The sequence below is a fragment of the Thunnus maccoyii genome, chromosome 3, assembly GCF_910596095.1.
Source record: "Thunnus maccoyii chromosome 3, fThuMac1.1, whole genome shotgun sequence".
Lineage (NCBI taxonomy): Eukaryota > Metazoa > Chordata > Actinopteri > Scombriformes > Scombridae > Thunnus > Thunnus maccoyii.
In genome coordinates this window covers 29,497,364-29,525,097 of record NC_056535.1, presented here as the reverse complement: position 1 = coordinate 29,525,097, position 27,734 = coordinate 29,497,364, and the positions used below count along the sequence as shown (strand labels likewise).

At 39.9% G+C, this 27,734-nt stretch overlaps 3 protein-coding genes across 6 annotated transcripts in view; 1 reads left to right on the top strand and 2 right to left on the bottom strand.

The window, feature by feature from the left end:
- Nucleotides 1-1,493, top strand: part of ip6k1 (inositol hexakisphosphate kinase 1) — a 33,045-nt gene extending 31,552 nt beyond the window's left edge. For both annotated transcript variants that reach the window (XM_042406267.1, XM_042406268.1), the window contains exon 9: nucleotides 956-1,493. In XM_042406267.1, the coding sequence (XP_042262201.1) occupies nucleotides 956-1,468 (513 nt within the window). In that variant the 3' untranslated portion in view covers nucleotides 1,469-1,493. The remainder of the gene's footprint in view (nucleotides 1-955) is intronic.
- Nucleotides 1,494-8,602: 7,109 nt separating this feature from the next.
- Nucleotides 8,603-20,160, bottom strand: LOC121894265 (dynein axonemal heavy chain 12-like). 3 transcript variants are annotated; one of them, XM_042406748.1, is made up of 14 exons: nucleotides 19,526-20,160; nucleotides 19,296-19,422; nucleotides 18,308-18,478; nucleotides 17,786-17,838; nucleotides 15,713-15,847; nucleotides 15,442-15,600; nucleotides 14,580-14,825; nucleotides 13,219-13,390; nucleotides 12,710-12,815; nucleotides 11,950-12,129; nucleotides 11,171-11,299; nucleotides 10,868-10,996; nucleotides 9,754-9,907; nucleotides 8,603-9,628 (listed from the first exon to the last, which is right to left on the bottom strand). In XM_042406748.1, the coding sequence occupies exons 3-14, from the start codon at nucleotides 18,451-18,453 to the stop codon at nucleotides 9,438-9,440; spliced, it is 1,800 nt and encodes a 599-aa protein (XP_042262682.1). In that variant the 5' UTR covers nucleotides 18,454-18,478; nucleotides 19,296-19,422; nucleotides 19,526-20,160; the 3' UTR covers nucleotides 8,603-9,437. The 3 variants fall into 3 exon arrangements, with proteins under 3 accessions (XP_042262682.1, XP_042262681.1, XP_042262683.1); XM_042406747.1 differs by having other exon boundaries at nucleotides 19,296-19,410; XM_042406749.1 differs by having other exon boundaries at nucleotides 19,296-19,351.
- A 1,086-nt stretch (nucleotides 20,161-21,246) lies between these two features.
- rps23 (ribosomal protein S23) lies at nucleotides 21,247-24,614 on the bottom strand. The gene is made up of 4 exons (XM_042406580.1): nucleotides 24,509-24,614; nucleotides 22,988-23,147; nucleotides 22,172-22,292; nucleotides 21,247-21,435 (listed from the first exon to the last, which is right to left on the bottom strand). The coding sequence occupies exons 1-4, from the start codon at nucleotides 24,510-24,512 to the stop codon at nucleotides 21,289-21,291; spliced, it is 432 nt and encodes a 143-aa protein (XP_042262514.1). The 5' UTR covers nucleotides 24,513-24,614; the 3' UTR covers nucleotides 21,247-21,288.
- Between the last annotated feature and the right edge of the window lie 3,120 nt (nucleotides 24,615-27,734).

Sequence of the window (27,734 nt, the reverse complement as noted above, 5' to 3'; positions counted from 1 at the left end):
TTTATAATATCAGTCATATCAGTATCACTAATAAATATCAGGCAGCAGCTCACTAATTCACCTCACTGGTTTACTTCACTGCCTGCGGAGATCTTGTGATTCCCGTTCCTATTAGAGCAGAGGGAAACCCTGAAAACCCTCTGCATGTAGACGGGAATATTGCTGGAATATTGATTTTCATTAGAAATGTAAACAGCTTAGTAGGAATATTGTCTTTTTCAGAATAAGGGCAAAAAACTGAATATTTTGTGCATGTAAACGTAGTCACTGACTGTAGTTAAGGTCCTAAAACAGAGGAAAATAGACTTGAAGCCTAAAAATACACTTTGTTTTGCAGTCACGCGGGCTGTGTAGACAGCTGTATTGATTAACATGGAAGCAAACTGTTCCATCAGACATGACACAGACGAGACGCTTTCAGTGTAGACATGGTGTTATACTGGCTCTTTACGCAGCTCCTCAGTTCAGCCTCTGTCTGAAACAGGCCGTTTTAGCTCCTGTCTGTTTAAGGCCCCCCTCTTAAAGCCCAGTCTGTTCTGATTGGCCAGTCTCCAGAACCTTCCCCTCAGCTCGGGAGGCTAAATGGAAACTTCTCAAATAGATCCGTACATGTTCGCCCCTGAATATGATCCGAAATATGCGAGTGGACAATGTAAACAGCCCGTGAAACCTTAGCAACAAAGACTACAGAACAGACGGAGTAGAGGTGACGTTGCAAACAGAGAGTTCAGGGCAAGCTAAAGCCCTGGTTCTTGACTTGCAGGGAGCATTTTTACACGTGTTCACCTCAAGTTTTGGATCTTTGACCATGTTTGATTAGACATCCGACATTACAACAGTATGTAAATAACAGAAAATCACAAAAAGCGTGTTATGTCCCCTTTAAAGTGGCCTTTGCTGATGTTTGGTCTTCGTCAGGTCAATACTGATCACTGCTGTGTTTGACGGTCTGTAGGAACCTGAGGGCCCTTCAGTCCTCAGCTCTGGGCAGCACGCATCCTGGCAGAAGACTCCTGCGGCCCCCGCCGAGCCTCGCTGTGGCCCCGGGCCCCACGCACCTCCGTTCCCCGACACTCCCTGTGAAACGGACATGACCCAGAACCCGGGATCACTGCCCTCTCAGGGACCTGGACTGATGGCTCCGCCCACCCCCTCCCCTCATCCTCCCCCACAGGCCCCGCCCACCAAGTCAGACTGCCACTCCTTCCTGCCCCCTCCCCCCTCGCCTCACCCCCATCCAGACTCCTCTGCCCCCTCTCCCATTTTAAACCCCTTCCCGCCTCCTCTGGCCCCGCCGCCCCAGCAGCCCCCCCTGGTGGACGTTCGTATGATCGACTTCGCCCACTCCACCTTTAAGGGTTTCCGTGGCGACACGGCGGTGCACGATGGGCCGGACCGAGGTTACGTGTTCGGACTGGAGAGCCTGGTCCAGATCCTGGAGAGCCTGCGGGATGACAGCCTGCCGTAGCTCTGAACACACACACACACACACACACACACACAAAAACACACACACATAGACACAAAATCACACACACACACACACACACAGCTTGTTGTGAGTCTGTTCAGGTCGTACAGTCAGTGCAGGTTGTGCTGCAGTGCTCTCAATAACGGAGACGCCTCGGCTGTAAATATGGAACAGGGTCCTCCAGAGCGTCACCATGGCAACATGGGCATTCTACAGTCAAGTAGTTACTATAGCAACGGCCAGGAGGTGGGACAGTGGAGCTGCAATGGCTGCAACTTGAAGCTGATAATAGAGAACCTGTCTGTCTGAGGCTCTGCACACACACACACACACACACACACACAAACACACACACACACACACACACACACACAAACACATTGTACTTCTATTCTTGTGAGGACCCTCTTTCACATAATGCATTCCCGAGCCCCCCTATCCTGAACCCTCACCCCAAACTGAACCTAAACCTCATTCTAACCTTTACCATAAAATCAAATCCAACAGACATTTGACGGTTTGTCCAAAAGTGAAGACCAGGTCCTCACTCCTAACGTCTGAAACTCAAATTTGTCCTCACAAAGATAGATGACCTGATTCACGCACACACACACACACACACTCATCCTGGGAACAGTTGTCTCTGGAGCTGTTTGACCGAGTGTCCTCTCTGAACGACCAATCAGCTGAATCCCAGGGACCGCCCACCGAAGTTGGCCGACACTCACGTTAACCCCCTCTCCTCCTCCTCCTCCTCCTCCTCCTCCTCTTCTTCTACACTCCCTGCCACCCCCTCCACCACCACCCCCCTCCTCCCACTTCCCCCCACACTTCCACTCCTCTCTGCTCCTCCTTCTCTACAGAAAACCAAACCTGGACAGGTGAACAGACTCTTTTAGCGTTACCTTGGAAACGCACTCAGAAACACATCCAAGCATCTGTTAAAGCAATAGATGGCGATGACAGACGGCAACTTTTTTTTCTTCAGCAGTGCAGAGGGCAGCGTCGCCCGCAGGGAGATAAAAGTGCAACAGAAACTTGCATCATAGACGTAGGGTTTAAGGAGAGAACATAGATGATTTCTAAACCGCTGTATGTCCGTTTTTGGGGCTTAATTCAAAAAAATGTTAGTAGTTGGTGTCCTGTAAAATCATCCTCTGGGTTATTGTGTAATTTTGGAAGCATAAGTGTCACTTTCCCAAATTGTCTCACGATGAAACGGCTCAAAGGATAAGTCTGGTGATATTATATATTCTTTTTCTCGTCAACAAATCCCACAAAAAGACTAAAACCAAGAATGAACCGATCAACTAACGAGTATCGCGTGCGTAGCTAAAGCCTGATATATCTTGTTCCTCTGTGCCTCAGAGCTCCATTGTTCTCCAAAACTATTAAAAACATATTAGTTAGTCACACCGTTACACTGAGTGACATGTTCCTCAATCACCTTGAACACACACACATGCTGTAGTTTATTTTAACTCAATCCCACACACACACACACACACACACACCGTCCTGCTGCCAGAAATACTCACTAGAGCACCAAATCAAATTAATCCGTAATTATTCACTCAAATTAATCCACCGTTAAAAATAGTCCCCAACAAACACATTCCCTCCTGTTTGAGCAACATTTGCTAAAAACTGCAGCGTCCAGCTGTTTTAGGAAAATACTGAGACTTTATTTTTGCAAATTAAATGATATATTTGAGATTTAAAGTTCTTGTTTTATATATATATATAATTATTTCAGTGGTATTTTACGCCTTTATTTAATAGCCGACAGCAGAGAGGTGACGGGGACACGGCTGGACTCATGTGGGGACGTTCTGGTTCATGATCAGCACTTTAACCCCTAAACTGCCAGTGTGACCCTGAAAGGTCGTTCTTGACCTTGGAAACAGCAACTGACAAAACAATCTGTGTTAGAAAGTCCATTTAGCAGCTGTTCTGGAGCTTTCAATTTTATTTAGCAGATAGAGTTGCTCAGTTGTTGTAAATGTTCAAATTTCAGGTTTTTTGTTTTTTTCTTTTTAAGGACTTCTCGTGTCGGCTAAAAAGATTGAAAGCTCCAGTACAGCTACTAAATGGACCTCGTCATGCAAATGTTTTATCAACAACTGTTTTCAATCGCAAGAATGAACTTTGGGTCTTAATTTTAAATCCAACATGAACGAGAAGTCCTCAAAAATGCTCAAAAAAAATGGAAATAACAGATCACGCGGTACAATCAAAAGCTCCGGAACAGCTACTAAATGGACCTCAAAGATTTACGTCCTAAGGAGGAGAAAAGGGGCTCGAGGCTGAGGACAGAGGAAGACCGTCAGAAAGAACTGAGAGACGCACACATTGTTGGTTTTTGGGCTTTTTTATGGGATTTGTTGACAATAACAATAATATAAAGCTCTTCTTTATGTTGGGGCTGGGTGATATGGTTAAATAACAACATTTACTAAGAAGAATATTTTCTGATATATAGTTTGTATATGTTTTTGTGATTAAAAATCACAATATGGCAAATGTGTGTAAAATCACATAATAATCACATTGATGTGAATGAACTCTTCAAATCAGAAAAAAAACTCATTCTCACAGTTTTTTCTTTAATTATAATTTGCTTGGAATGATTCATTTGAGCAACGTAATTTTATAAAACATGATGTAATTAAATCATCATGATTCCACTGGAAGTTGATAAATACTAATGTTGAATTATCGCCCAGCCCTGCCTCGATTCATCATCCTGTAACTGTCAGCAGAATTGGCCACCGTGTCTCATCTGAAGACGTCCCCCCCCCCCCCCCCCCCCACTGCCCCGCCCCCCTCCATTTGTCTCATCTTGATTGATCAGACGTGTGTAAACAATCACATTGGTCCATTTATGCTTCCTTCAATGAGTTTCCAGAGGCCAGCTGTGACGCAGCAGCGCCCCCTGCTGGTCAGCAACAGGAACTCAACTGCAGGAGCTGGAATAAGAGAGAGCAAATATGAATATTTTATTTTTGGTTTATTGAGGTGATAATTTATTTTTTTATTGTACCTTTACCCATATGTGTGGGTAAATGTTTTGTCTTTTACATGTGTCCCCCCTCAAATGTAAAAAAAAAAAAAGAAAAAAAAGAAGAAGAAATGTAAAGAAATTAACTGCATCAGAGACACAACGTGTGACATGTCAGGAGAATATTAAGCAGTATTATTTCAACTAACTCAAGTCTGTTTTTATTTGCTGCTGACTCAGCTCCAGCCTAACACTCTGATTGGGTATCGACTAACAAACAAAAAAACATCTCATGAAGAAACGGTTACAGCAGCCAAACCCAGACTGACATCAGCTCACTGAGCCCCCAACACTTCTGCCTGCTGAGGAGGTCGTTGCTCCGGTGGGAAGCTCGTCTTCTTAATGTGTGTCTGTTAGGACAGACGTAGACGCCATCGTTAAGTCTTTGGTTTGTTTCACTTCACCTTAAAGGCGTTTGGTAAAGAACTGCATGCACATGAACATCCTCCTGTTTTTCCACCGCAGGGTCAAACATCCTAGTTACTGTCATGACTGAAGCAGCGATGGTCCACGTGTCCTCTCAGATCATGAAATTTATTCATGAATATTAGCTTCAATGATTGATTGGAATTATTTAGCAGCATTTTCTACATCTGACATCATCCTGACTGTTTGTTAGAACAGTGAAAAGTAAGTGAGATTAAATCTTTCCAGAAGCTTTTGGGCTCGTGTTGTAATTGCTGACATGACAAAGACACATCCAGCCCTCCTTCCTGCAGCGGTGAAGGCTCTGCGTCATATGAAGTGGTTTTATAACAGCACTGCCAGTTCACATTCATTCAGTATTGCAGAGTTCAGGTGCCTCTGTGTAGTGTAGAGAAAAAAAAAAAACTGCGGGTCAGTCCATCAGGGTGTAGAAACTCTCAACATAAACTCACTAACGGGCCTTTTTGACCAAACAGTCTCAGGAAATAAGGAGCTCCAGGAACTAAATCGGGACCTTAAAGTCACACTCAAGTTTGTTTTTTTTTTTTTTGTTTTTTGACTTGCTGAGACAACAACTTGGAGTAATTGTGTTATTCTTTGTGAGTTACCGTTGTGAGAGCGTGTGACGTTGAGATTTAAAGATTTTTCTGCTATACTAGGCGTCCTGATTGAAGCATTTAAAGTTTTTTGTTCGTCACACTCGCACTATCTTTTTTGCACAGCTATCCTCATCTCGCTTATTTTTTTATACAAATCAGAAAGTCGGCTACATAAATGTCTTTTAAATGTCAGTAACATTTAAATAGTTATAATATAATTTCCATCCAAGCTGATTCCTAAGACACATACAAGATACAAGTGGCGACTAGAGTTTGTTTTCAGGCTGAATAAAATGACGAAGACGTGGTGCAGCAGTCTGGAGGTCATCAGCTGGTCCTTCCTCAGGAGCTGGGACTTCATGTTTGGCTGCTCAGGTTAAAATGTTACTGAAAAAGTTCCTGAAAACATTTGTGCAATTTAAAAGCACCGTGCTCGTTGTAAATGAGGTGCACTTTTTGAGCGTGTCACGGTGGCCTCGAAACTCCCGACGATGACGCCCTGAACTCATCGACTGTCCAGAATCGACTGTAGAAGACTGTTTCTGCCAGAAAGAGAGAAAAGTAGATGAATGTTGTTCGAGGAACCAGAACTAAAAGTCAAAATTATGAGATATTAAATTGTAATTATGAGATTTATGAAATTGTGACATTTGTGGAACTTGCCAAATCAAAATTGCAACATTAAGTCCATTTTTTTACACAATATCTCATAATTGGGACTAATATTTCGACTTCTTTCTGACGTATTATAATTTATTACTCTAGAAGTCATAATTCAGATACAAAAAGTCCAATTTTTACATAGTATTTCATCTTTTTTTTATTCTTTTGGGCATTTTATGTCTTTTTTTTGTGATTTAAATTTTATTTGACTTTTGATCAAATATTTTAAAGAGAAATTTGACCAAGAAACATAAAAACACATTATAGACTTAGATATAGATGTGTTACTAGCTTCCTAGAGTATGTACTGTGCTTAAACACACAGGTAAGCATAGACTAAATAAAATACCATTTGAGGGTCCAGTTTAAGCATCACAGCTTTGCATTTTATGCCTTTTCTACTAGATGGTCGACACGACAGATGACAGGAAATGAAGGGAGAGAAAGATGTGGAATAACATGCAATAATCGTCTCAAGGTTGCAGTTTGTGCTCAATTTCTTCCCCCACTTGGTCACCACGGCGCCTCGTGTGTCTTTATTTTGACTTAGTATCTCATAATCTTGATCACACCAACATTTTTCATTTTTATGTCTCTTTTTGTGGCAGAAATTGTCTTCTAAACACAGTCTGTGACACTGTAAACATGACTAATAACACACACACATGCAGTTCATGCTAACAGGGTAAGCTTACTGTATATCATTTATGCTGATCACATGCTAACAGCCTGAATGCACATCACCAGCAGTCAGTCACATGCATGCGTGAAAAACAGACACCTCTCCTACACAAAGTTAAATCTTTACAAACTTCAGAGCTGATTTTAAAAAATAAAAAAAACTAAACATCAGCAGCTGGATGAGACCCTGAACGTTACTGTTGTTGTGTAGAAAGATGTAAAAAATATTCATCCTGAATCATTTAATCTTGTATTCAATCTTTAAAGCTGATTTTTCTCTCAGAATCTTCCTGCAGGGGTCAAAATAAACTCTGTGACTTCAGTGTGACTCGACTCATTTCATCAACATTCACAAATAACAGTTTGGTTTTTTTTTGTGGCTGCAGCTTCAGACCTCCAGGAGCAACAAATGCTCTGGTTTATTCTGCATCATTCAGGCCTTCATGATTTGATTAATTGAGAATTTGTTAAGAATTTGCACCACTGAAATACAACATCAGCTATGACACGTCATCCATCTCGTGGTCCTGGTCTTGAGGGAGGAAATTAAGAAATTAAGTTTATATTGAGCTCATTTGTTGTTAAGTTGTGTTTTATCAAATTAAAACACAGAAATCTGAGAGCAAGGCAGCATTAATCCATCATAGAAGCAGTGTAAGTCTGCGACCAACTATTATTTTCATCATTAATAGGTTTGACAACTATTTCTTTAATAATCGATTGATTGTACAGTCAGTCAGAAACTAGTGAAGCCCAAATCAAAATATTCAGATGGCTTGTTTTGTCTGACCAGCACTCGAACACCCAAAGATGTTGAGTTTACTATCATGGAAAACTGGTAAATCTTCACATTTAACAAGCTGGTACCAGTAAATATTTGATATTTTTGCTTTAAAATGACAAATTATATTAGATTCCAGCATCGTTTCTCAAGAATATTACCTGTAAATAAAACATCATGTAAATTTTTTTAACCTGAAAAACATGCAGGAAAATCCTTCTTCTGAACAACCTCCACCAGTCAGACGTTAGCAGCCTGTTTGTTGCCTGACAGGCGAAACCCGGGGCAAAGAAAGACCAAAATCCTCATATTGCTGAGTGCACAGTTAAACTGAAGGCGACCCAGATGATCAACATATTGATCAGCTTCTCTCATCTGGATTTTGGCATCTAAAGGTACCAACTTGTGTTCTATTACATGATCTTAAGCTGGTTTTGATCCACACATCAGACTTCTGTTCCTTCACTAGTGTCTCTAAACTATTTAACACATTCACACTAAACATGGAATCAGATTTGACTCAGTCATTTTGAGCCAAATCAAAGTAAATGAATTGAGAGTAAAAGAGTAAAAAATAATTTTGAACCAAAAAAAGTAAACAACACTGTGCCTCATGTAATTATATTCTCCACTTTCATTTCACTAATTATGGTTAGGAGGTTGGCTGCAATGATGTCCCACAAAATAGTAATTTGTGCCGTCAAATGAATCATTTTTCACATAATTTGTGTCCCTAAATGCTGCTTGTGCTGCCATGCAGGCTGTTAGTTTAGAGGATTAAACTTTTCTACTCATTCAAGCACTGGCTGCTACTTTAATACTAATGTTAAAACCTGTACTTCTACTACTACTACTACTACTACTACTACTACTACTAGTACTACTACTACACACTTCTCAGTAGGGCTTTGTGTTGTGTAAGAATTTTATTCATTCTCTTGTTTATTTTTTACCATATTTCTTGTGCACAAGTGGAAAGATTTGTCCTGATGGTACAATAGAGCAAAATCAGAGATTCATCACAATAAAAAGGAGTCATCCTCTGTGAACAATGAATATCTGAAGCAAAGTTCATAACATACTGTAGTTCAGATATCACATGTTGGAAGCACAAACACATGGACTCACTGACTGTTTGATAATTTGCTGTTTCACACAGTCTTGTCCTGAAGTACTGAAAGTGCTCAGAAATATTTAAAGTTTGACACATGAGAACAGGAAACATGACAACCGGGCAAATATAAGGTGAGTAAAGGGAACATGAGACGAGATTGTTTTGTAAACTGCTGTTTTAAGGTCAAAAATGAAGTGTTGAGATCAATCAATAATTAAAAGTTATAAACTCAAATGAAATGATAAAAGAATATATGAACTTTAAAATTAAAAGTGATGCCGCTCTGGTCTGTAAAGATGTGAATTATGAAAAGATAACAAGCAGAGGAATAAATTATCATTTACAATCTGTGATACACGTTTCTGTTGCCAAAGTTGATAATAAAATAAAGTATAAAAATATATATTTGAAACAAATAAGGGAAGATTATTTGTTGTGGGTGGTTTTACTTTCAGATAATGTTTGACTTTATAATTTTATACAACCAAAGAAAGAAAAGAAAATACAATAAAATAGAAAAACAGGTTTTGTCTTTTACTCTTATATGTGTATGATGTGGGTTAACAAACCAGAAAAGTGACTTATGATTGATTATGTGTTCTTATATAATAATTTCTTTGAATGATCTTGATATTGATTTGTTATCTTGATATTGATAGTCTGCGTGTGTTGCTCTGCAGGCCGTACAGGTCGTGCTCCCGGTACTGGACGTAGTCCTTCAGTCGTCCCGGCAACGGCAGGAAGCTCATGAAGACAGATGATCTGAGACGAAGACGACCGAGACAACGACGGATCCGCAGACGACAGAGATGCTGCAGACAGCGGGCGTTCTCTGAGGAGGAGGAGGAGGAGAAAGAGGAAACATGGAGAGGAAGATTAACTGGCTGTAGCTGTTCCTGTTTCTCATTTGTCTCTTTCTGTCGGTGCAGAAGTTGATAAAAGTGTAATTTCATTCACCTTGCAGCTTGCAGATGTCGGGCCACTGTTGCTGCTCCATCAGAGCCGCCTTCAGCTTGGAGCACAAGGTCACATGATTCACGTAGTCCAACAAGGTGAGAACTATGTGACCTGAGAGGTGCTTCAGCCAGGAGAGGGTGATCACCTCGCAGAACTGCACTGACAGACAGACAGACAGATGTTCAACACACCACATCATTCCTCCCACGTTCTGACATGACTGAATGATTGAAATTATGAATGAAACAGTAAATAATGTTCACAAACATTAAAGGAAGAGAGGAATTAAATTAACTGATGTGCAGCGAGAGGTGATTTCATACAGATTATGGTTTGTTTGCCAATAGAAGTGTAACAGCAGTACAGACAGGAAGTTAAAATTAATGAATGGCATATATTTTATTATTTGTCTGAAATTTTGTACAGACATTCATGGTCTCCAGAGGATAAATCTCAGTTACTGTGGTGACACTCTGACTTCTCATCAGGCGCCACCTGCAGGTCAAAATCTCAACTCTTCCAAAGTTAAAGGTGCAATATGTAAGAATTATAGTTTAGTTTATAACATTCAAAAATTAACTAAAATTATCAATAGAGTGTGAAGAAATAATAAGATAAGATCTTCATTGACTCTCTCTGTTGCTCATAAAGGACTTGGGACAGTTTTGCCGGGAAAATCCCAGATGTGACGTTTATGTGCGCTCCTTAGTGCCTCGCCTCTCTCCCGTCCCTCTACAGTGCCAACAGGGTGCAATATTAGCTAACTTTACTGTTTAAGTTCACTCTCAGTGCTCTCATAGTGCCGTTTTCAGCCACAGAAGGCAGCTAAAGAGCCAGATATTTCCCTCAGGAGTTGGTGGAGACCAAAAACAGAGCTAAAAGAGAGTGAATATTGGACTTACATTCTTTAGGTGGACAGAAACACAACTCCAAATGAATGATAATGTTGCTCCGTAACTGCTGGATGTGGAAATAGGCAGCTGTTTGCTAACGTGATAATATGTTAAAGTTGTGTTTTCAACTTGTTCTGATGCCCCAATGTGGCCAAAAATCACTTTATTCTGCTTTTAGGGTCTAGCTGTTAAACTGGTGTGGATACGGCCCCGTTCGTTACCATGGTGTCTTTGATCACTGTGTTGGTCCATCCCTCGTAGTCTTCGGGAACGTGTGAGCCGTTGCCATAGCGACAGTCAAAGCAGCGCTCCACATCGTAACCATAGTTGCACAGCATCCTGAGAATCACCTAACACACATATGACAGGCGAGATTAAAAACGAGAACAGGTTTCCTCCCAAACAGTGATGACTGTACTTAGTGAAATAATATCAGGTAAAAGTCACTAAAACTGTTGATTCCAGTGACGTCTGTAAATCTGAAGAAATGTTTTTGTGAAGCGATAAAAAGAACAGCAGTTTACCTCGTCTTTGAGGGCGTACTGCAGGGCTGAGGGGAAGTGTGTCGTGTTTATTCTGGAGTAATAGTTGACATTGGCTCCAAACTTCAGCAATAGGTTGATCAAGTCATAATTGCCCAAACGCAGCGCAACCTTAAAGACACAGTCAATGGATCAGAAACAGGGTCTTCTGGAGGTGTTTTTTTTCACACAGGGATCAAGTGGTGGACTGACCAACATCGCCATCTCTGGCGTAACTATTTCTAGACAAAGAACAGTGTAAACATCCACCAGCACTATTACTAACAGTGTGAAGTTTTTGTTTTGGTCTCTGTACAGACATGATGGCACCAACCTGGCAACCTCACTGCACCTGGCCAGTCTTTATGCTAAGCTAGGCTAACCACGTCCTGACTCCAGCTCTGTACTGAACACACGGACATGAGGTTAATATCGATGTGAACATCTCACTCTCAGAATGAAAAATAACTCACTGACACCCAATGTTGAACTATTTCTTTGTGTTTAGGGATAGTTCTTCTTTAAAATCTTTGATATTTGAAGACAGTTCATTTAAAAATACTCTTTTACACCTGTGTATTAAGTATTTCATCAATAAAATCAGATTAACAATAAATTGACTTCTTTGTCACATGAATGGTTTGATATGTCTAGAACTAGTTTCCTTTTCCTTTTTCCTTTAAAGGGACTTTCTCCCTGCTTTAGGACATGATGATGTGTTGATATTGTAACACACACACACACACACACACACACACACACACACACATAAACATGGCTACCTGCAGACATTTAACAGGGTCTTGGTTGGTCATGGCTCCAGCCTCCAGCAGCACTTCGGCTGATGACAGGTCGTTATTGGAAACAGCAAAGAAGAGGGCCGACTTCCTCTCGTCGTCGTAGCTACGGCGAATCCAGGGATGGAGCATGTAGTTGGGGTCATAACCTGCATCCAGCAAGACCTGATGGGAGTCGGGAGAAGGTAGTTGTTGTTAAATTGAGATGTGATCACTAATAAGCCTCAGTACCATTGAAAATGAGGGTTCTCCCTGAGGTTTTAAATAAATTATATTAAATTAAATTAATCTTAATGTGATTAAAATAATAAGATTAAAATACAGAGACGTGTTGTTGAATTTATGTTAAGACGGCATATAGCAGTTACACAGGCTGAAAGTGAACGTATAGCTGCTGCACGCTCCACTGTGGAGGAGTTAGTTAAGACAAGTCAGTTTTATTTATGATATTAAGTCTCAAATCACAAATTTGACATCATATCACACAACAAAAGTCACATATGACATCATCTACAGAAGTAAATACATTGATAAGGAGACAAGATGCATCAGGATCTGATTCATCAGCAGGGACAACTATCGATCATCATTCTGTAGGCCTACAATCAATTAACAGATCAGAGACTCACATCACATCACAACCATGAAAAATAACTGACTTAAAAAGACTTCTTTCAAAATGTTTGCAATCATGGTTGATAACACACACACACACACACACACACACACACACACACACACAGACCTTGATACAGTGAGTGTGTCCTCCTGCAGCAGCAGAGTGTAGAGGACTCATCCCGCTGTCCTTTACTTCTGCCATAGTCGTTACTGGAATCAGCAACTTCAGAGCTCTGAAGAACACAAAAATACACACGTGATGTTTGACATGTTTGTCAACATGTAAAATATTTGCTTAAAAGTAAACAGTTGATAACAGAAGACATAAAATAACTACTGTACATGCATTTACTCAAATACCACACTTAACAGGGAACTCAAGTGGTTCAGTATTGCACTTCCATGAAGTTGGTGGACATGTGAGAGACAGATTTTCTCTGAGATATCCTGACTCTCAGTGTCTAGCATGGCACAAGCTCCAAAAATACTGAATCCTACATTTCCCACAATGCAACTTGCAGCATAACATCTTTAATTAGACCCTCTCTGTCTGGTAAATGCCCACATCTTTCACACCTCACACCTTAAACAAATAATGTTTTTACATTGAAGGAAAGAATCTGATTTAACATTTACTGCAGGTGTCCTCTGTGAGCGACTCGGTGGATCGGCATGTGTCCCGTGAGTTTGGGAACGTCGGCGTCCGCTCCGTATTCCAGCAGCAGACTGATGATAGCTGGATCTCCAGACGCAGACGCCTCGTACAAGATAGACGCCTCATCCTGTGCCTGGGATAGGACATCCGCTCCTGAAGAACACACAACATGTTAACAACACACTCACATCGTCACGGCAACAGAACTTGTCAACCTATCCTTTAATACCTCCCCCTGCTGCTGATGATGATTAAAGGACAGGTTCACAATTTTTCAAATGTGTCTTAAAACAACAGTCAGGTGTCCACATGAACACTGAAAGAGGTTTTCCTCGCTGTAATCATTCCTCCCGTTCATACTGGCTGTTAAAAGATCCCCTTCAAATGTGCTTTCAATGTAAGTGATGGGGGTTAAAATCCACATTTTGTGCAAAAATGCATTTAAAAGTTTATCTGAAGCTTACATGAGACTTCAGCAATCTGAGTTAGTCATAACAAGTGGATATCTGCCACATTTTTAGCATCAAATTCCATTTCTTTGTGTTTCCCTGTTGAGTTGTGGTGGAAGTATAGTAACAAAAAGAGGGACTTTGGCACTAAAAAGACTGTAATGTTGAAAGATATCTACTTGATTTGACTCATTTGGACGCTGAAGCATCATCTAAGCTTCAGATAAACTTTTAAATACATTTTTGCACAGAAGGAGGACTGTGGATTTTGTCCCCCATCACTTACATTGTAAGTGCATTATGAAGGGATCTTCTGATGGATTGATTGATTGAACTTTGACACGCAAAATCACAAGGCTCTCCAACATCCAGCCAGTTTGAGAGACGGAGTTTGATTAATGTTTCTCTTGCTGTTTTTAGAACTGCAGGTGAAATAAAACAACCAGTAGAGAAGAAGGGAACTTGAGGACTGCTGCTGTTTGCCCATTAGCCATGCTAGCTTCCAAAGTTGATATTTATAACCCTGCCAATGTTATGTCCTGTCCCACCTGCTTTTTTCCACACCATATGAGTAAGTTTTGCCAGGTAAAATCCAAATCTTACTCCACCAGGGCTGGAAAAATTACTCCGTATGGTTTTTTGGGTTAAGAAATCCAAAAAAAGAAAATGTATATTCCTATATTACAGTCAATATTCTCCTAAAAAGAATAGAATTTAACATCAATCACAGATATGGCATTGAAGGACAAAGCTTAGTAAAGATGCAAATAGATACTGTCTCTCATAAAGACAAGATCTCTAATAATAAAAATCGGTAAAGACAGTGTTCAAGTAGTAAATTAAGCCCTTAGCAGAAAGTAAAGCCTACTATAGAAACATTCCTCCTCTCTCACCTCTCTTCAGTAGAGTCTCCACCACCTCCAGGTGTCCTGCTTGAGAGGCGAGTGCCAGCGGCGTGAGTCCGTAGTGGCTGCGAGGGTCTGGTTGTGCTCCGGCCTGCAGCAGCATATTCACCATCGGTGCTTTGCCCAGCTGAGCGGCCTCATGGAGGGGGCAGCGGCCGTGGTGACCAAGCTGGTTCACCCTGGAGCCCTGCAGGAGCAGCATCTTCACCAGGTCAGCGCGATCTGAACGGATGGCTACAAAGAGACGGGACAATAGATAATACATTTAGGCATTTTTTTAATCTTTCATATGTCATGGCTGCCAACTATGCCCATGGTCCTGCCCCCAAAGCTGTGATTGGACAGTTGATTATTTTTCATTTTGGCATGGACGATGCATCGCCATCTCCAAAAAGAACAATCTTCCCTGCATCGCCTCATCAAAACTAATGAAAGTGTCGTGACTTACAGAAAAAGGTAATACATGTTATGATGTATATTGTTTTTCATTTTATTTCTTTGTTTGATTTTTTCAGTTTGGCAGTTTAAATCTTCTATATGGAAACATCTGCATCTGCTTTTTAACTACTCAGTAGTTTGATCACCTACAATCCTTTATGTTAGGAATAAGTTATAATGTTCTTTGTGATGTTTATGTTTAGATGACAGTTTCCATAGGTGGGATGCTGTGGGTTAAAATAAAGAAAAAGATAATAATTTGGTTGAGATGATCTGTTCAGAAATGAACTAAAAAGGTTTAAAATAGGCTACAGACCAAACTGTGAAGTAGCAGGAAACAACAGGGAAATCTCTTCTTTAGCTCCAATGACTGAACAGGTTTTTTGAAGGGGAGAAATGTTGGTCAGCCTACCTACAAACAGTGGTGTGTCCTCCTCGTGGTCCTGGATGTCCGGCCGAGCTCCATTTTTAAGGAGGAAGGAGGCGTTTTCTATCAGACCCTGTTCTACAGCCAGGAAGAGAGGAGTCTGACCACGGAGGGTCTGAACCTCCACAGAGCGTGAGCCTGCAGCTGGAGAACAGGATATACTGTTTAATTTATCATTCATCACATGTTTGTTTAATTAATGGTGTTTTATGTTAATGTGAGGCTGGTGCAGAATCAGTTTAAAGCTGATATAAACCTTTGAATGTGAGCTCCAGGATGTTGTAGTTTTTCTGAGCTGCTGCTTCATGGAGAGGAGTCCAACCTCTGCTGTCTGTCTCTAAAAACTTATCTTTCTGTCCAACACATAACTCCTTCAGGAGCTTCTCATTACCTGGTGATTGGATAGACAGACAGTTTAAATCTAACACACATGGCTGTCTCACTCTGTACAGTGATGCTTCCTGCATAGAGCTGACACATCAGCCAAAATCTGAACCCCTAAAAATGTTTTCTGGATCGGACACCTGAAAGAATTAGCAGTCTTCCAAAAGACTAAAGAAATAAGGCTGTTTAAAGAGGAGTTATAAGTTATTAAATTATAACAGTACAGCCACTTTATTATACTATTAATTGATTCAGGTCTCAGTCTTTGCAGCTGCAGTTTTTTGTCTTTTTCCAGAGTTAAAAGTTAAAGATTTGTGATGTTGCCACAAACGTACCCTTCACTCATATCTGTGAAACGCCCCTCTATCAAAAACAGACTCATGGTGGTGTGACGAGTTTGGTGATATAGTTTCCCAAAAGATCAGAACCGAGACTTAATTTAATTTAATTAATATAAACTCAAATAGATATAAATTGATATAAATTAATATAAATATCTAATTATTTAACCCGTTGTGCTGTTATTGTGGCTCCCTCTGCTGCAGTATACTATCAAACAAGACTATTATCATTATTACTATATATTGTTGTATTGTTATAACTATCATTATTATTATTATTATAATTATTAACACTCTCACTTTTTACTTTTCTTCCTCCCCCTCCTCTCTCTCTCACTCTCTCACTCTCCTTTTCTCACTTTCATTCACTCTTCCCTTTTCCCACAATCAATCCATATTGCTTAGTTGCTCTCTACTATCTTTTTCATTGTAATATGATGTTGTCATTGCTGTTGTTTGTCATTATTTTTGTTTGTTTGTTTGTTTGTCTATTTGCTTGATTTGTCTTTTTATTTTTTTATTTTTTCCTTTCCACTATGTCTCGTTAACAGAATCACCAATAAAAAAATGTTTAAAAAAAGAACCAAGACTTAGTTGGCCAATTTATTAGCTACTGTTAGTCCTGCTCCAGTCATTTTCTCGTTTCTTATGTTTTACAAGGAACATAATCTGAAAACTTTTGTTGTGATAATGTGATAATGAAAAATAGGACGTGCAGGAGGGGAATTGTACTTAATAGTTAACAATGACAGCTAAATAAATGTAAGCAAGCAAGTTGGTCTGCTGCTTTGGAAGAGAAAAGTCAAATCTGAGTGTCATTTGCCTTTTGTACTAGAAATTTTGTGATTTTTAATGGTATTAAGGATACAAGTGAGGTGCTGGACAGGAATAACTTGCATCATCTGAAAAGTAGTTTGACAAAGGAACCTTCGAGTTGGCAACATGTTTATTGAGTTGATGGTAGTTCAAGAAGAAAACCTTCAGTATCAGCAAGGGGTTAATTTTGCTTTTTACTGTATTAAAAGATCATCTGGACTGATATGTGACAAACACATGTGGAAGCTGTTGACTGTATTGTGAATATTGATGTGTTGTAAAGGGGCCATAACATGACAAATAAAATGCATATCTTGTTTGGCCTCATTAGCTTGTGTTTGCTAATAATGCATGATGAGTAATTCACCTCTTTTAGAAAATAATGACACCATTCATTAATATGCTCAATTTGTAAAGGACTGCCTGGTGTAGAGGTGTATGTTGCTGTGTTTTTATATCACCACTAGGAGATGCCAAAGTCAGACATTTTCACATGTTGAAAAGTTACACATATATGGGCTTTAGAAATAAACCTACTAATAAAGAATGACAGTAAACTATATATTAAGAGACATCTATGAGCAGTGTAGAGACAATTAAAAGACAATTAAAAAGAAATAAACAGGTAACCATCAAAAACTAAGCAAGAAAACCATTGAGTCATATTAACCACCACCAAAACTCTTCTGAGAGAATCTGAAAATGTAAATAATCAGACATTTTAATAGTAAATCACAACAGAAGCGTTCACCTTGTTACAAATATCATACCCCCCCCCCTCCCCTCACCTTGTCTTATTGCAGTAAAGATGGTGCTGCTGTCTGCAGTGTCTGGCCCTGAGCTGCAAGGAAAGAAGATCGCTGACAATGTTAAAAATATCAAACACTAAATCTAAGAAAACTCTGTGAAACTGAACATTGGAGGTCATCTGAGAGCTCTGCCTGCTGGGAATAATAATGGAGCAAAAGGATAAAGGCAAAACATCCACACTAGACAGTTTTAATTAGTAAAAGAAAAGAACAACTGATTGGAGGTTAAAGGAAAAGTATAAAGCCTTAGATTTCTTTTTACACTCTGTTGTAATTATATCTCTCCTGCAGTTATATTTTTGACTTGTCTGATCATCTTTTTGTCAGTTTCTGGGCCTCATAGATTTGTTCTCTTGTTTCGTTTATACTGAATAAAAAACTAAGAATACTGAAAAATTGCAAATACTTCTAACGATCTAACGAGATCAAATCTGGAGGACAGTGAGACGAACCGAGCAGCTGAAGAAAATGTTTTTTAACTCTGGTGTCTGTTAGACTGACCTCCTGCTGTCTCGTGTTGTGGAGTCTCTGTGGGTTTCCTTCTGTTTGTTGATCTCCAGCAAACTCTGTTCAATCATGTACTGAGTAGCTGCATCGTCTTCATCATCCTCATCCTCCATCCCGAATCCAACTCGCCTGAAATCCATGTCGTCCTCACAAAGGTTCCTGGCTCTGTTAAAAAAAAAAGACATTCATGAAGACATATTTCACTGATGTTTGTGATCAGCAGGTTGGAGGATTCTGCAGTACATCATGTACACTAATGGCCAAAAGTATGTGGACGACTGAAGATTGCAGGACATGTGATTCCAAAACTATGGGAGCTACTCTGCTGCTATAACAGCCTCCACTTCTGGGAAGACTTCCCACCAGATTTTGGAGCCTGGCTGCAGAGATTTGCTCCCCTTCAGCTACAAGAGCATAGTGAGGGTCAGTCAATCTATTCCACATCAAACTGGGAAAATCATTTCTTTATGCATCCATCTTTGTGCACGGGGACATTGTCATGTTGAAAGGAGAGAGGACCTTCCTCAAACTGTTGTCACGAAGTTGTAAATAAAGTGTTGTTTGTCTTTGGAATAGCATCCTGGAAAGTCTCAGCAAAGCCAAATCAATGCATTTAAAATAAAAAACAAAAGTAAAAAATGAAATACTCAACAGAAAAACACAAAGAGCGAATTTTGTACTAAAAAGACATAATTTGACTAATTTGGACTGTTGAAGCCTCAGGTACGCTTTGGATAAACCTTTCAATATATTTTTGCACAAAACAAGGACTTTGAATCAATCATCACTTACATAACTTACTTACTTACTTGCATTAAGAATGGATCTTCTACTGGTCAGTATGAACCGGAGGAAAGATTACAGCAAGCAAAACCTATTTCACTGTTCATTTGGGCTCCTAACTGTTGTTTTAAGACAGACTTGAAAAATTGTAAACAGTAAAAAACAATAAACAGACAGATGAAAACACTTTACTCTTTACCTTTTGGTTGCGTCTTGAGTTGTTTATTTGGTTCCCTCTAATCCACTATGGCGTCCCTGGAGATTTAAAAAGGATCTGTTGTTGTTGAAGTGAAGGAGGTCTCTGACCTGTTTGACTGAAACCAGAGCTGCACATTCACATGGGTTCCATCAGTGAGTGTGTGGCAGTTCCCTGATCGTCCACACTGTCTTTAAAACAGCAGAGACTCCAAATATATACACAAAACTTACCCATAAGATGTAGGTAGATATGCGTCTTAGAAGGGTATCATAAAAGTGTATAAATTCTTCAGGAACAAAAGGCTCAGACGCCCCAGAGCTCCATGATTCAGCTGTTACACTGCAGCGCTCTGGCTGGGAGGACTGGGGATCAGATACCTGTTACTATATTTACCCCCTCCAGCTAAATATATGTAGTTTATTGCTGCAGACAGCTGAGGGACACTGCAGAACGGATAACAGTTAGTATAAAACGTTGATACACCTGCACTCCAGGTTTATTAACCTGTGCATTGTATGTACCAGTTATCACCTTCAGTTTCCTGTTCAGTACACACAGCATCACTGGTCCAGAGACCAACAAGCAGTGATCCTCCTCCTGTGCTGGAATAATCCCACCTGGTCCAGTCCAGGCACAGTTAAAGCACAAGTTCACAATGTTTCATGTTTCTATTAAAACAGCCAGGTGCCCAAATTAACATTGAATTAGGTTTCCTCGTTGTAATCATTCCACCTATTCATACTGCTATGAGAAGATCCCTTCATATCCCTCGTCTTCGAAGTCTTAAAGCCAGAGTCTGACACAACAGGAATAATAAGGCAGCTCCACAAAATTACATGTTAATGCAAAATCTGCCTTAGTTTAACTTAATTTTAATGGTGCAAGTTTTCATTAGAAATTTGCATTTAATCAAATTGAAATGCAATGAACCTCAGACTTTTGGGGTGTTGGGACAGTTGCCCATTTTGTAATTCAAGTTAGGACAAATGAAGGCAGAGGGAGGGAAACTTAGGGAAAGACAGGCTGCAGTCTATTTTATTTCCTCAAAACATTCAGTCAGTTTAATCACTCCAAAATATTGTCATTTAATTATATATTCTTGCATATAAAGCCACCCCATCAGCAGTTCTTGTAGGACACATTTTGACATGTCACAATAGAAAAAGCACAGATGTAAGTAATACAATTAATGATGATTGAATTCCATGGAACATTAGAACCAAGCCATCATTAATGTCATTAGTAACATCTGTACTTCCTACTATCACAAGTCTGTGATAGTGAAAGGGAAAAAGGCCTATTCAGCCCAAGTTTACCTGAACTTTGCATCAAATAGACAACATAAAGTGCATGTTATTTTATTTTCTATGTCAAACTGCTCAGCTGATCAAGGTAAAACAAAATATGGCAGCTGAGGTTCAGGCTGCTTGTGAAAAGTGTCCAATGCACCCTGGAACCACGGCAGCGATATGACAGAACCACTTCACCATCAGGACACGATGTAGCATGTTTTTCATTCTTCCATCTCATGTTTATCTGATGGATCAACTGTGTTTCAGTTTTAAATCATTACAGCTGTTGACATTGATGTAACATCTGCACTTTATACCTTTTGAAGCTTCGGATCTCTTTTCTACAGATGGACAAAAGACCAGAAAGATTTCTGTAGAATCTTGTGCACAAGTTATTAAATAAAAAATACCTTTAAATGTAATTACACTGAGTATTAGTCTCTTGGCTCTGTGAGTACCATGAACCTTTCAGCTGAGGCTTCCAACTAATTCCAATAAGAACTTTGTGCACCAAACATTTTTGCTGACTTTAAGCAATTACAATATGGGAGTGACTGGAACACTTTTCATGCTTTCAAAATCCTACAAGTCCTTCAGGGAAATCTGAACATCTCCTTGTGAGTAACAAAGAATTCAATGAAAACACAAGACAACCAAACTGTAATTGAAAACATGTTTATTTGATTTTCTGCCACAACTGTTTATGACCTAGGTCTCTCCTTCTTGCCTTTGTAGAGAGCCAGCAGGGACACATTGGCCACCTTGACCACCTTGAAACGAACTCCAGGAATGTCACCCACGGCATGACCTTTACGTCCAAATCCTGCCACCAGAACCTCATCGTTCTCCTGCGGGTCCGGCAGCAGAGGAGGGAGAAGAAAAGGAAGAGAGGAAAAGGGTGTCAATACCAAGTGAGAGCAGAGCTAACTAATCTCATGTGACAAATTTCATATTAAAAAAGGACAATATGTGAAAATTGACATTTTAGACAAGGGGCGGGGGGTCTGTAGGAGTGGATGAGATTGTCACTAAGATGAGAATAGCTGGTCCATAAGTGAGCCTGGACACGTTAGGCTAACCCATTCTTGCTAACCCAGGGTCTGGGCTAGCCTAGCCTAAACTGTGCAAACACTGTACTGTTAACAGCTACACTCTCAGCTCTCTCTGCTACACTTGCTACTTACTGCTTTCAAGACTAATACTCGCTATTTTGGCCTGAATTTCAGGTGTTTGGGGTTGTCGCCTTTCCATCTTTTCAAGAGTTACATTAACTACTCTTGTTGGCTTTTTACTTGTGAAGCTTTTATTGCACTTATATTAACATGTGGACATAAATTATTTAAATAAACATTTTGTTTCTTTCAGGAGGGGCAGGGGGTCTCTGGAGGGGCAACACTGAATGTTGATTATAAAACCAGACATCTACACATTCAGACAAGCACTAGTTTCAGTTCTACCCAACTCTGGTTGGCTTTTAGCTTAATTTCTCTGCTGCAGATTCTTTACAGAAACCTGCTCTTTGACTGTTGCACCACTCGTGCTTGACTGTTTTTTCCAAATCATGTGTGCAGCGTTGGCGTTTACCTCGATGAAGTTGAGGCAACCGTCATTGGGGACGAAGGCGGTGATCTTCTTGCCGTTCTTGATGAGCTGAACTCTCACGCATTTCCTGATGGCAGAGTTGGGCTGCTTAGCCTCCACACCACTGTAGAGGGAAAACACGCAACATTCTTTAACAATGGAAACAAGGGGCATCTGTACAAGTTGCATATAGATCTGTTCTGTAAATACCTAACATACTTTAAATTGTATTTTTGGGGCTTTTATTTTAATTGCCTCTGGTTTTTACAGTGTGTGACTCCAGCAGTAGATCAGTTATCAAAAAATAAGAAAATTAAATTAAAAGAATCCCATTTGTGGCCCTGATGACAGCTCTTATGAGATGAACACAACACACTGCTGGAAAGTGCAGAGACTGAAAACATGAAAGTGTAAAAGACTGCAAACACTAAAAGAATCAAAGGATGCAATTTTTCACAGAACCAACATTTCAACAATCACTTCAGAACTTTCCAATTAGTACAATGGAGAGACCAATTAGTTTTTTCCTGCCTGATTTTCAAAAGCAGCACCCCCCTAAAGAAAACCCTCACCAGTGGCCCCCGGGTAAATTAAGTTTGAGACACCCAATGTGAGGATTTGGATAAAGTTAACATGCTTTTAAAATCAACCCACCAAAGGATTTACTTTATCTGAAGAGGCAAAGATCAAAGACCATGAAATGGGGGCAATTTTCAATTCCTAAAAGTGACTGGCTCTCTGCCCCTGTATCAGGAAGTGTTTTGTGATCAGGGGGCCTCTTGGGCATCATATCAGCTTGGCAAGTCAGATGGTACTTACACTTTCTCAAGGACGATGCCCTTGGCGTGTGAGGCTCCTCCGAAGGGGTTGGCCTTCAGGGCTGTGCCCAGATGGGCCTTCTTGTACTGTTTATCGTGCCATTTCTGCTCACGGCGGTGGTTACGGAGCTTCCTGGCTGTACGCAGACCGCGACACTTTCCTAGAAGAAAAAGAGCAACAGGAAATTTAATTGAAGCCAATAGAGGAGTGCCATCTAGTTGTTATTCTGTTCAATGTGAAATTCAAGAAAGCCTTCTTGTTTCATTTCGAAAGATCTGTGTCTGCAAGCTACACAATGCTCCTGCAGAACAGAGATAACTTGTGATAATAATGTGATGATAAACAAAAAATGCAACTTGTTAATATGGCACAAAAAGATTATCTGCCTTTGATGGCAGAAAGATACAATTTACAGCATCCAAACATTGAGACCTAACCTAATACTGGAAGGCTGTAGTTAACACAATAGTTCGAGTATGTCTTCAAACAGTCAGGTGCCAGCGAAAGGTTTTCCTCACTAATCATTCCTCCTGTTCATATTGGTTATTAAAGGATCCCCTGCAAATGTGCTTTTAATGTTAGTTACACCAAGTGAATTATGAAGGGATCTTCTAATGGCAGTATGAGTAGGAGGAATGATTACAACGAGGAAAATCTATTTCAATGTTAATTTGGGCACTTGGCTGTTTTAATAGAAACATGAAGCATTGTGAACTTGTGTTTTAACTGTGCCTGGATCATAATTTAATACACGAAACTGGAACTACAGCAACACAAACGGCATCGGGCTAACATTGCCGGTCATAAATAAACGGGGCTTGTGTCTGTCCCGATTTTCCCACCAATTACAACTAAAACAGAGTGCGAAGCCTTAAAATTAATACTACATGAGGCACAAACTAAAGAACAGAATTAACAAGTGACGGTCTGTGAAAATGTCAAGCTTCGTACTTCAGAGACTAAAATTTTCTTGCCCGTTAAACCGGAGAAATTTACCGCAGAAAACTTCACTATATTGGACAAACATGATTTCCTACACTCACATAAAATGAACTACAGTGCGTTTTTAATCGCAGATATTCCTCAAAAACAGCAGTTTTATATTAACTACACTGACACAACATGATGTAGCTTCGTTACTCAGCGCGAAGCGAACCAGCTTTACTAACAGTCACAATCTAAGCTTTTACGGACACCAGAACTCAATTTACACTTAATGTTATTACATTTGCCGGCTGTTTCATTAAACATTATAATGTGAGCATCAACAAATTAAGCGCAGAAGGACCGTCCGCTATGCTAAGCTAACCGCGCTAACACGCCGAATGAGACGCGTTATGGCCGCTCCACGTTGCGGACAAACAGAGCGGTAAAAACGGCTCCTTTTATCAGTCAATGTAGAGATTTTCCGTCATAAACACATCGAGAACAGTTTATAAGATCTTCATATACAACACTGATGTGAAAAACCCGTTCAGTAAAGAGAATTATCTGGTATTAGGACTGAAGTTTGAGACGAACCCATGATTGCAGCAAAGTCTGGGATGGAAAGGAAGGACCCAGGATGCACCGCGGCAATGTCTAGTCTGAGGACCCCGGACAAGTGATGCTACAGAGAATGCCTGACTGAAATTAACACACATTTAACCATAGACAAAGGACTTTACATACAGACTTTACATACAGTCTGAGCAATCAACACACGACAGAAACTAAAATAATTTCCTACAAAATTAGTATTTATTTCATTCAGAACAAAGATATGGAATAATTTTGTTACTACATAATGATATAAGGTTAATTCTATACACATATGCTCAAAATCTTTTAGCTTTTTAACATTATTAGATTTTTAAAACATAAACGTAATCCATTTAAATTGTTTTACTTTTTTCTTCATTCTATTGTGGCTCTAGGGATGGCAATGTCAAACTTTCAGTTGTTTCACTTTGGTCCAGATTGAAATATCTCATGAATGGATTACCATGAAATTTTGTACATACATTCATGGTGCTCAGATGATGAATCTTAATGACTTTGGTGATCTCCTGACCTTTCATTTAGTGCAATCATCATGTAAAACTGTAATTTGTCCAGTTTATGAGAAAATACTAATGCGAAGCTAATGGAATTCCCATTAAACTCAGATGTATTTTTAATTTTGTGCTAGCATTCTAAATGTTAGCATGCTCACATGCAAAACTATGGTGTATATGGTAAACATTTCCTGCTGGTATCAGTCTGTAAGAACAGCAGAGCCTCTAGCCTGGCTGTAGACTCTAAAATGGTTTTAGAGTCTCTTAGTCTTAGTCTTGTCTCTAGTTTCAAACTCTAATTCTTGTTTCCCCTTGTCATGCAGCACAAAAGAGACACAAATAGATAAGTATACTCACACAACAATAGCAGTAATCAGACCAATATTCCCTCCCTATATTCTCAATTCGACTGCATGGATGAAATTATGAGTATCCATCAAACACACAGCATGCAAGCAAAAAGGGAAACTAAATGAGGGTCCCAACATAATGTCTTGTTATTCTATGCTTGTGCACTGCTGTACTTAATAAAAGGAGATCTGTGTTTTAAAATGATTAAATTAATAAAAACAATTATTAGTGGATTCACTGTGAGAAGCATGAACGAGCGTCTCTCACAATGAGTGTGTTTCCTGGTTCTGATCAGGTTTTTGGACTACTCCAGTTACGTGCTGTGCATGCAAATACCATATCCTGGTTTCAGAAACCTGGATTAGCCCTTATTGTAGTTTTGAGAAAACTAGATATGTTACCTGGAGTACTACAGGATACTGTGGCATGTAAACACCTGATCCAGGTTTCTTGGTAGAAAAATTAGTGGCTGACACAACTGGACGCAGATGATCAGAAACCTGGAAACTGTTAGAATCATGTAATCAGAGAAAGACGTTCAGGTACATCAGCATTACATAGAAACAGGCAGGTTTACTACTGAAGAGAAAAGACTTGACTCAAGACGAAGTCCAGTTTATGTTTTATTGCTCATTATAAGATGATTTAAGGGATACACTATTCAGTAAAATATCCTTTATTTCTGATGATTTTTTCGGATGAGTGATAATAAAAAACTGTTTCAGGAAGAGAACCTTTTGTGTGGCTGATTTTATTTGTAAAGCCTGATGCAGAAGACAAAGTTCTTTGTTTGCAATGTAATGTTTTGTTCTTCATCTTGTTTGTAATTAGAGATATGAATAAACAGGTTCCTCATGTTCCATGCAAACGCCATATTGTCAGAATATGATGACAACCAGGAAAAGACTCAAAACCAGGATACATGTGAGAGAACAGGGAACACTCCTCCTCTTCCTTCATATCATTACATTCCAAGTCAGCGCTGTTGTCAGCAGTGACATTACTCCCTCTGTAGGCTATAGGTGCGAAATATTGAAAGGGTTTTCAGACATCCCAGATTTTCCTCCAGACTTGCTGAAAAACCTTTACATGTCTTACAGTATATGTATATTGTTCAACAATTTTATTATTCTGTACATAATGTACCAAATGCATCTTAAGTGCTTTGCTTTGTCAGTATAATCGCCACCCTTTAATCTACTGAAATTAAATTTATTTTGACTGAGCTGCTCTGAAAATAAGAGAGAGAGAGAGAGAGAGAGAGAGAGAGAGAGAGAGAGAGAGAGAGAACAGCAATGCCTTTCACCAGTGGGCAGGACTCTCTCAACTGTGTCTGTCTGTGTCCTCTCCTGATTGGCTGATTCATCAGTCTGTCAGGGGGGCTTACAGACGGTGGGCTGATTAAAGTAGATTAAGAGAGAGAGAGAGAGAGAGAGAGAGAGAGGACAGGGGGAGAGAGTGTGCTGGCATCACGCTCCGGTCACCACAACGATGGCTTCACTGTGGAAACACTGCTGCATCCTCCTCCTCTCTCTCCTCCTCCTCCTCCTCCATCTGCAGTCGTCTTCCAGCCTCGACCTACAACCGGCTGACAGGTAGGTGAAGGGACTGAGAAACAGTGACACAGATGTAGTTCTACCTTGATGATTGATGTTGTTGTTTTTGACCTCTGCTGACTCTAATCTTTGACAACCAGTTCAAAGATTACTGATGTGTTTTCTGCTGTCGGACCCATCAAGTCATTGTGTTTCTAGTGTGATTGTGTTTCTTTAAAGCTTATTTGGTCATTTGGGGACAGTGGAACAAGCTGAAAACCTCTGACATATTATCATTGTATAAAGGAGTTATAATTAATAATATTTTTTTTACACATTTAACACACTCAGCAGACACAGAGCAACATGATCATCCCGTTGGAGTCTTGATGGTGTTCACCTAATGAATTTAAGTCAAAGACTGAGTCTCCTTTTAGCTCTGGTTTGGTCTCCAGCTGACAATAGCTGGCTCTTTACCTGATAGATGTTCCACTTCTTCACCAGTCTGCTGTTTTCTGCTGGGCAGGTAGTGCACAGTGGGTTTACCAGAGCTTGTTTGTTAAAAACAACTGTCTGCTGCTGGAAACACTGAGAGGGAACCAAATTAGTAAATGTGCCATAAAACCAAAAATAGGAGCTAAAAGTGGCTAAAAAGCTCTTCAGAGCTGCAGAGTTGGTGGGAATTCTTTGTGATCTTGTCACTACCAAAGAGCTAAAACTATACTGAATATAGGACTTCTATATGGACACATATCAGTATCCCAGCATCTCCAGTTATGTCCTCAACTGACGATTCTGCACCTCAGGATTTACGTCCACTGCCAG

Coding starts and splice junctions, on each gene's coding strand:
- LOC121894265 (XM_042406748.1), bottom strand. CDS start 18,453: ATGGATTTCAGGCGAGTTGGATTCGGGATGGAGGATGAGGATGATGAA. Junction 15,601..15,712: donor CCTGGAGCTCACATTCAAAG/GTTTATATCAGC, acceptor CCTGTTCTCCAG/CTGCAGGCTCACGCTCTGTG. Junction 10,997..11,170: donor AGTACGCCCTCAAAGACGAG/GTAAACTGCTGT, acceptor TATGTGTGTTAG/GTGATTCTCAGGATGCTGTG.
- rps23 (XM_042406580.1), bottom strand. Junction 22,293..22,987: donor GGCATCGTCCTTGAGAAAGT/GTAAGTACCATC, acceptor TTCCCTCTACAG/TGGTGTGGAGGCTAAGCAGC. Junction 21,436..22,171: donor GTTGCCTCAACTTCATCGAG/GTAAACGCCAAC, acceptor CCGGACCCGCAG/GAGAACGATGAGGTTCTGGT.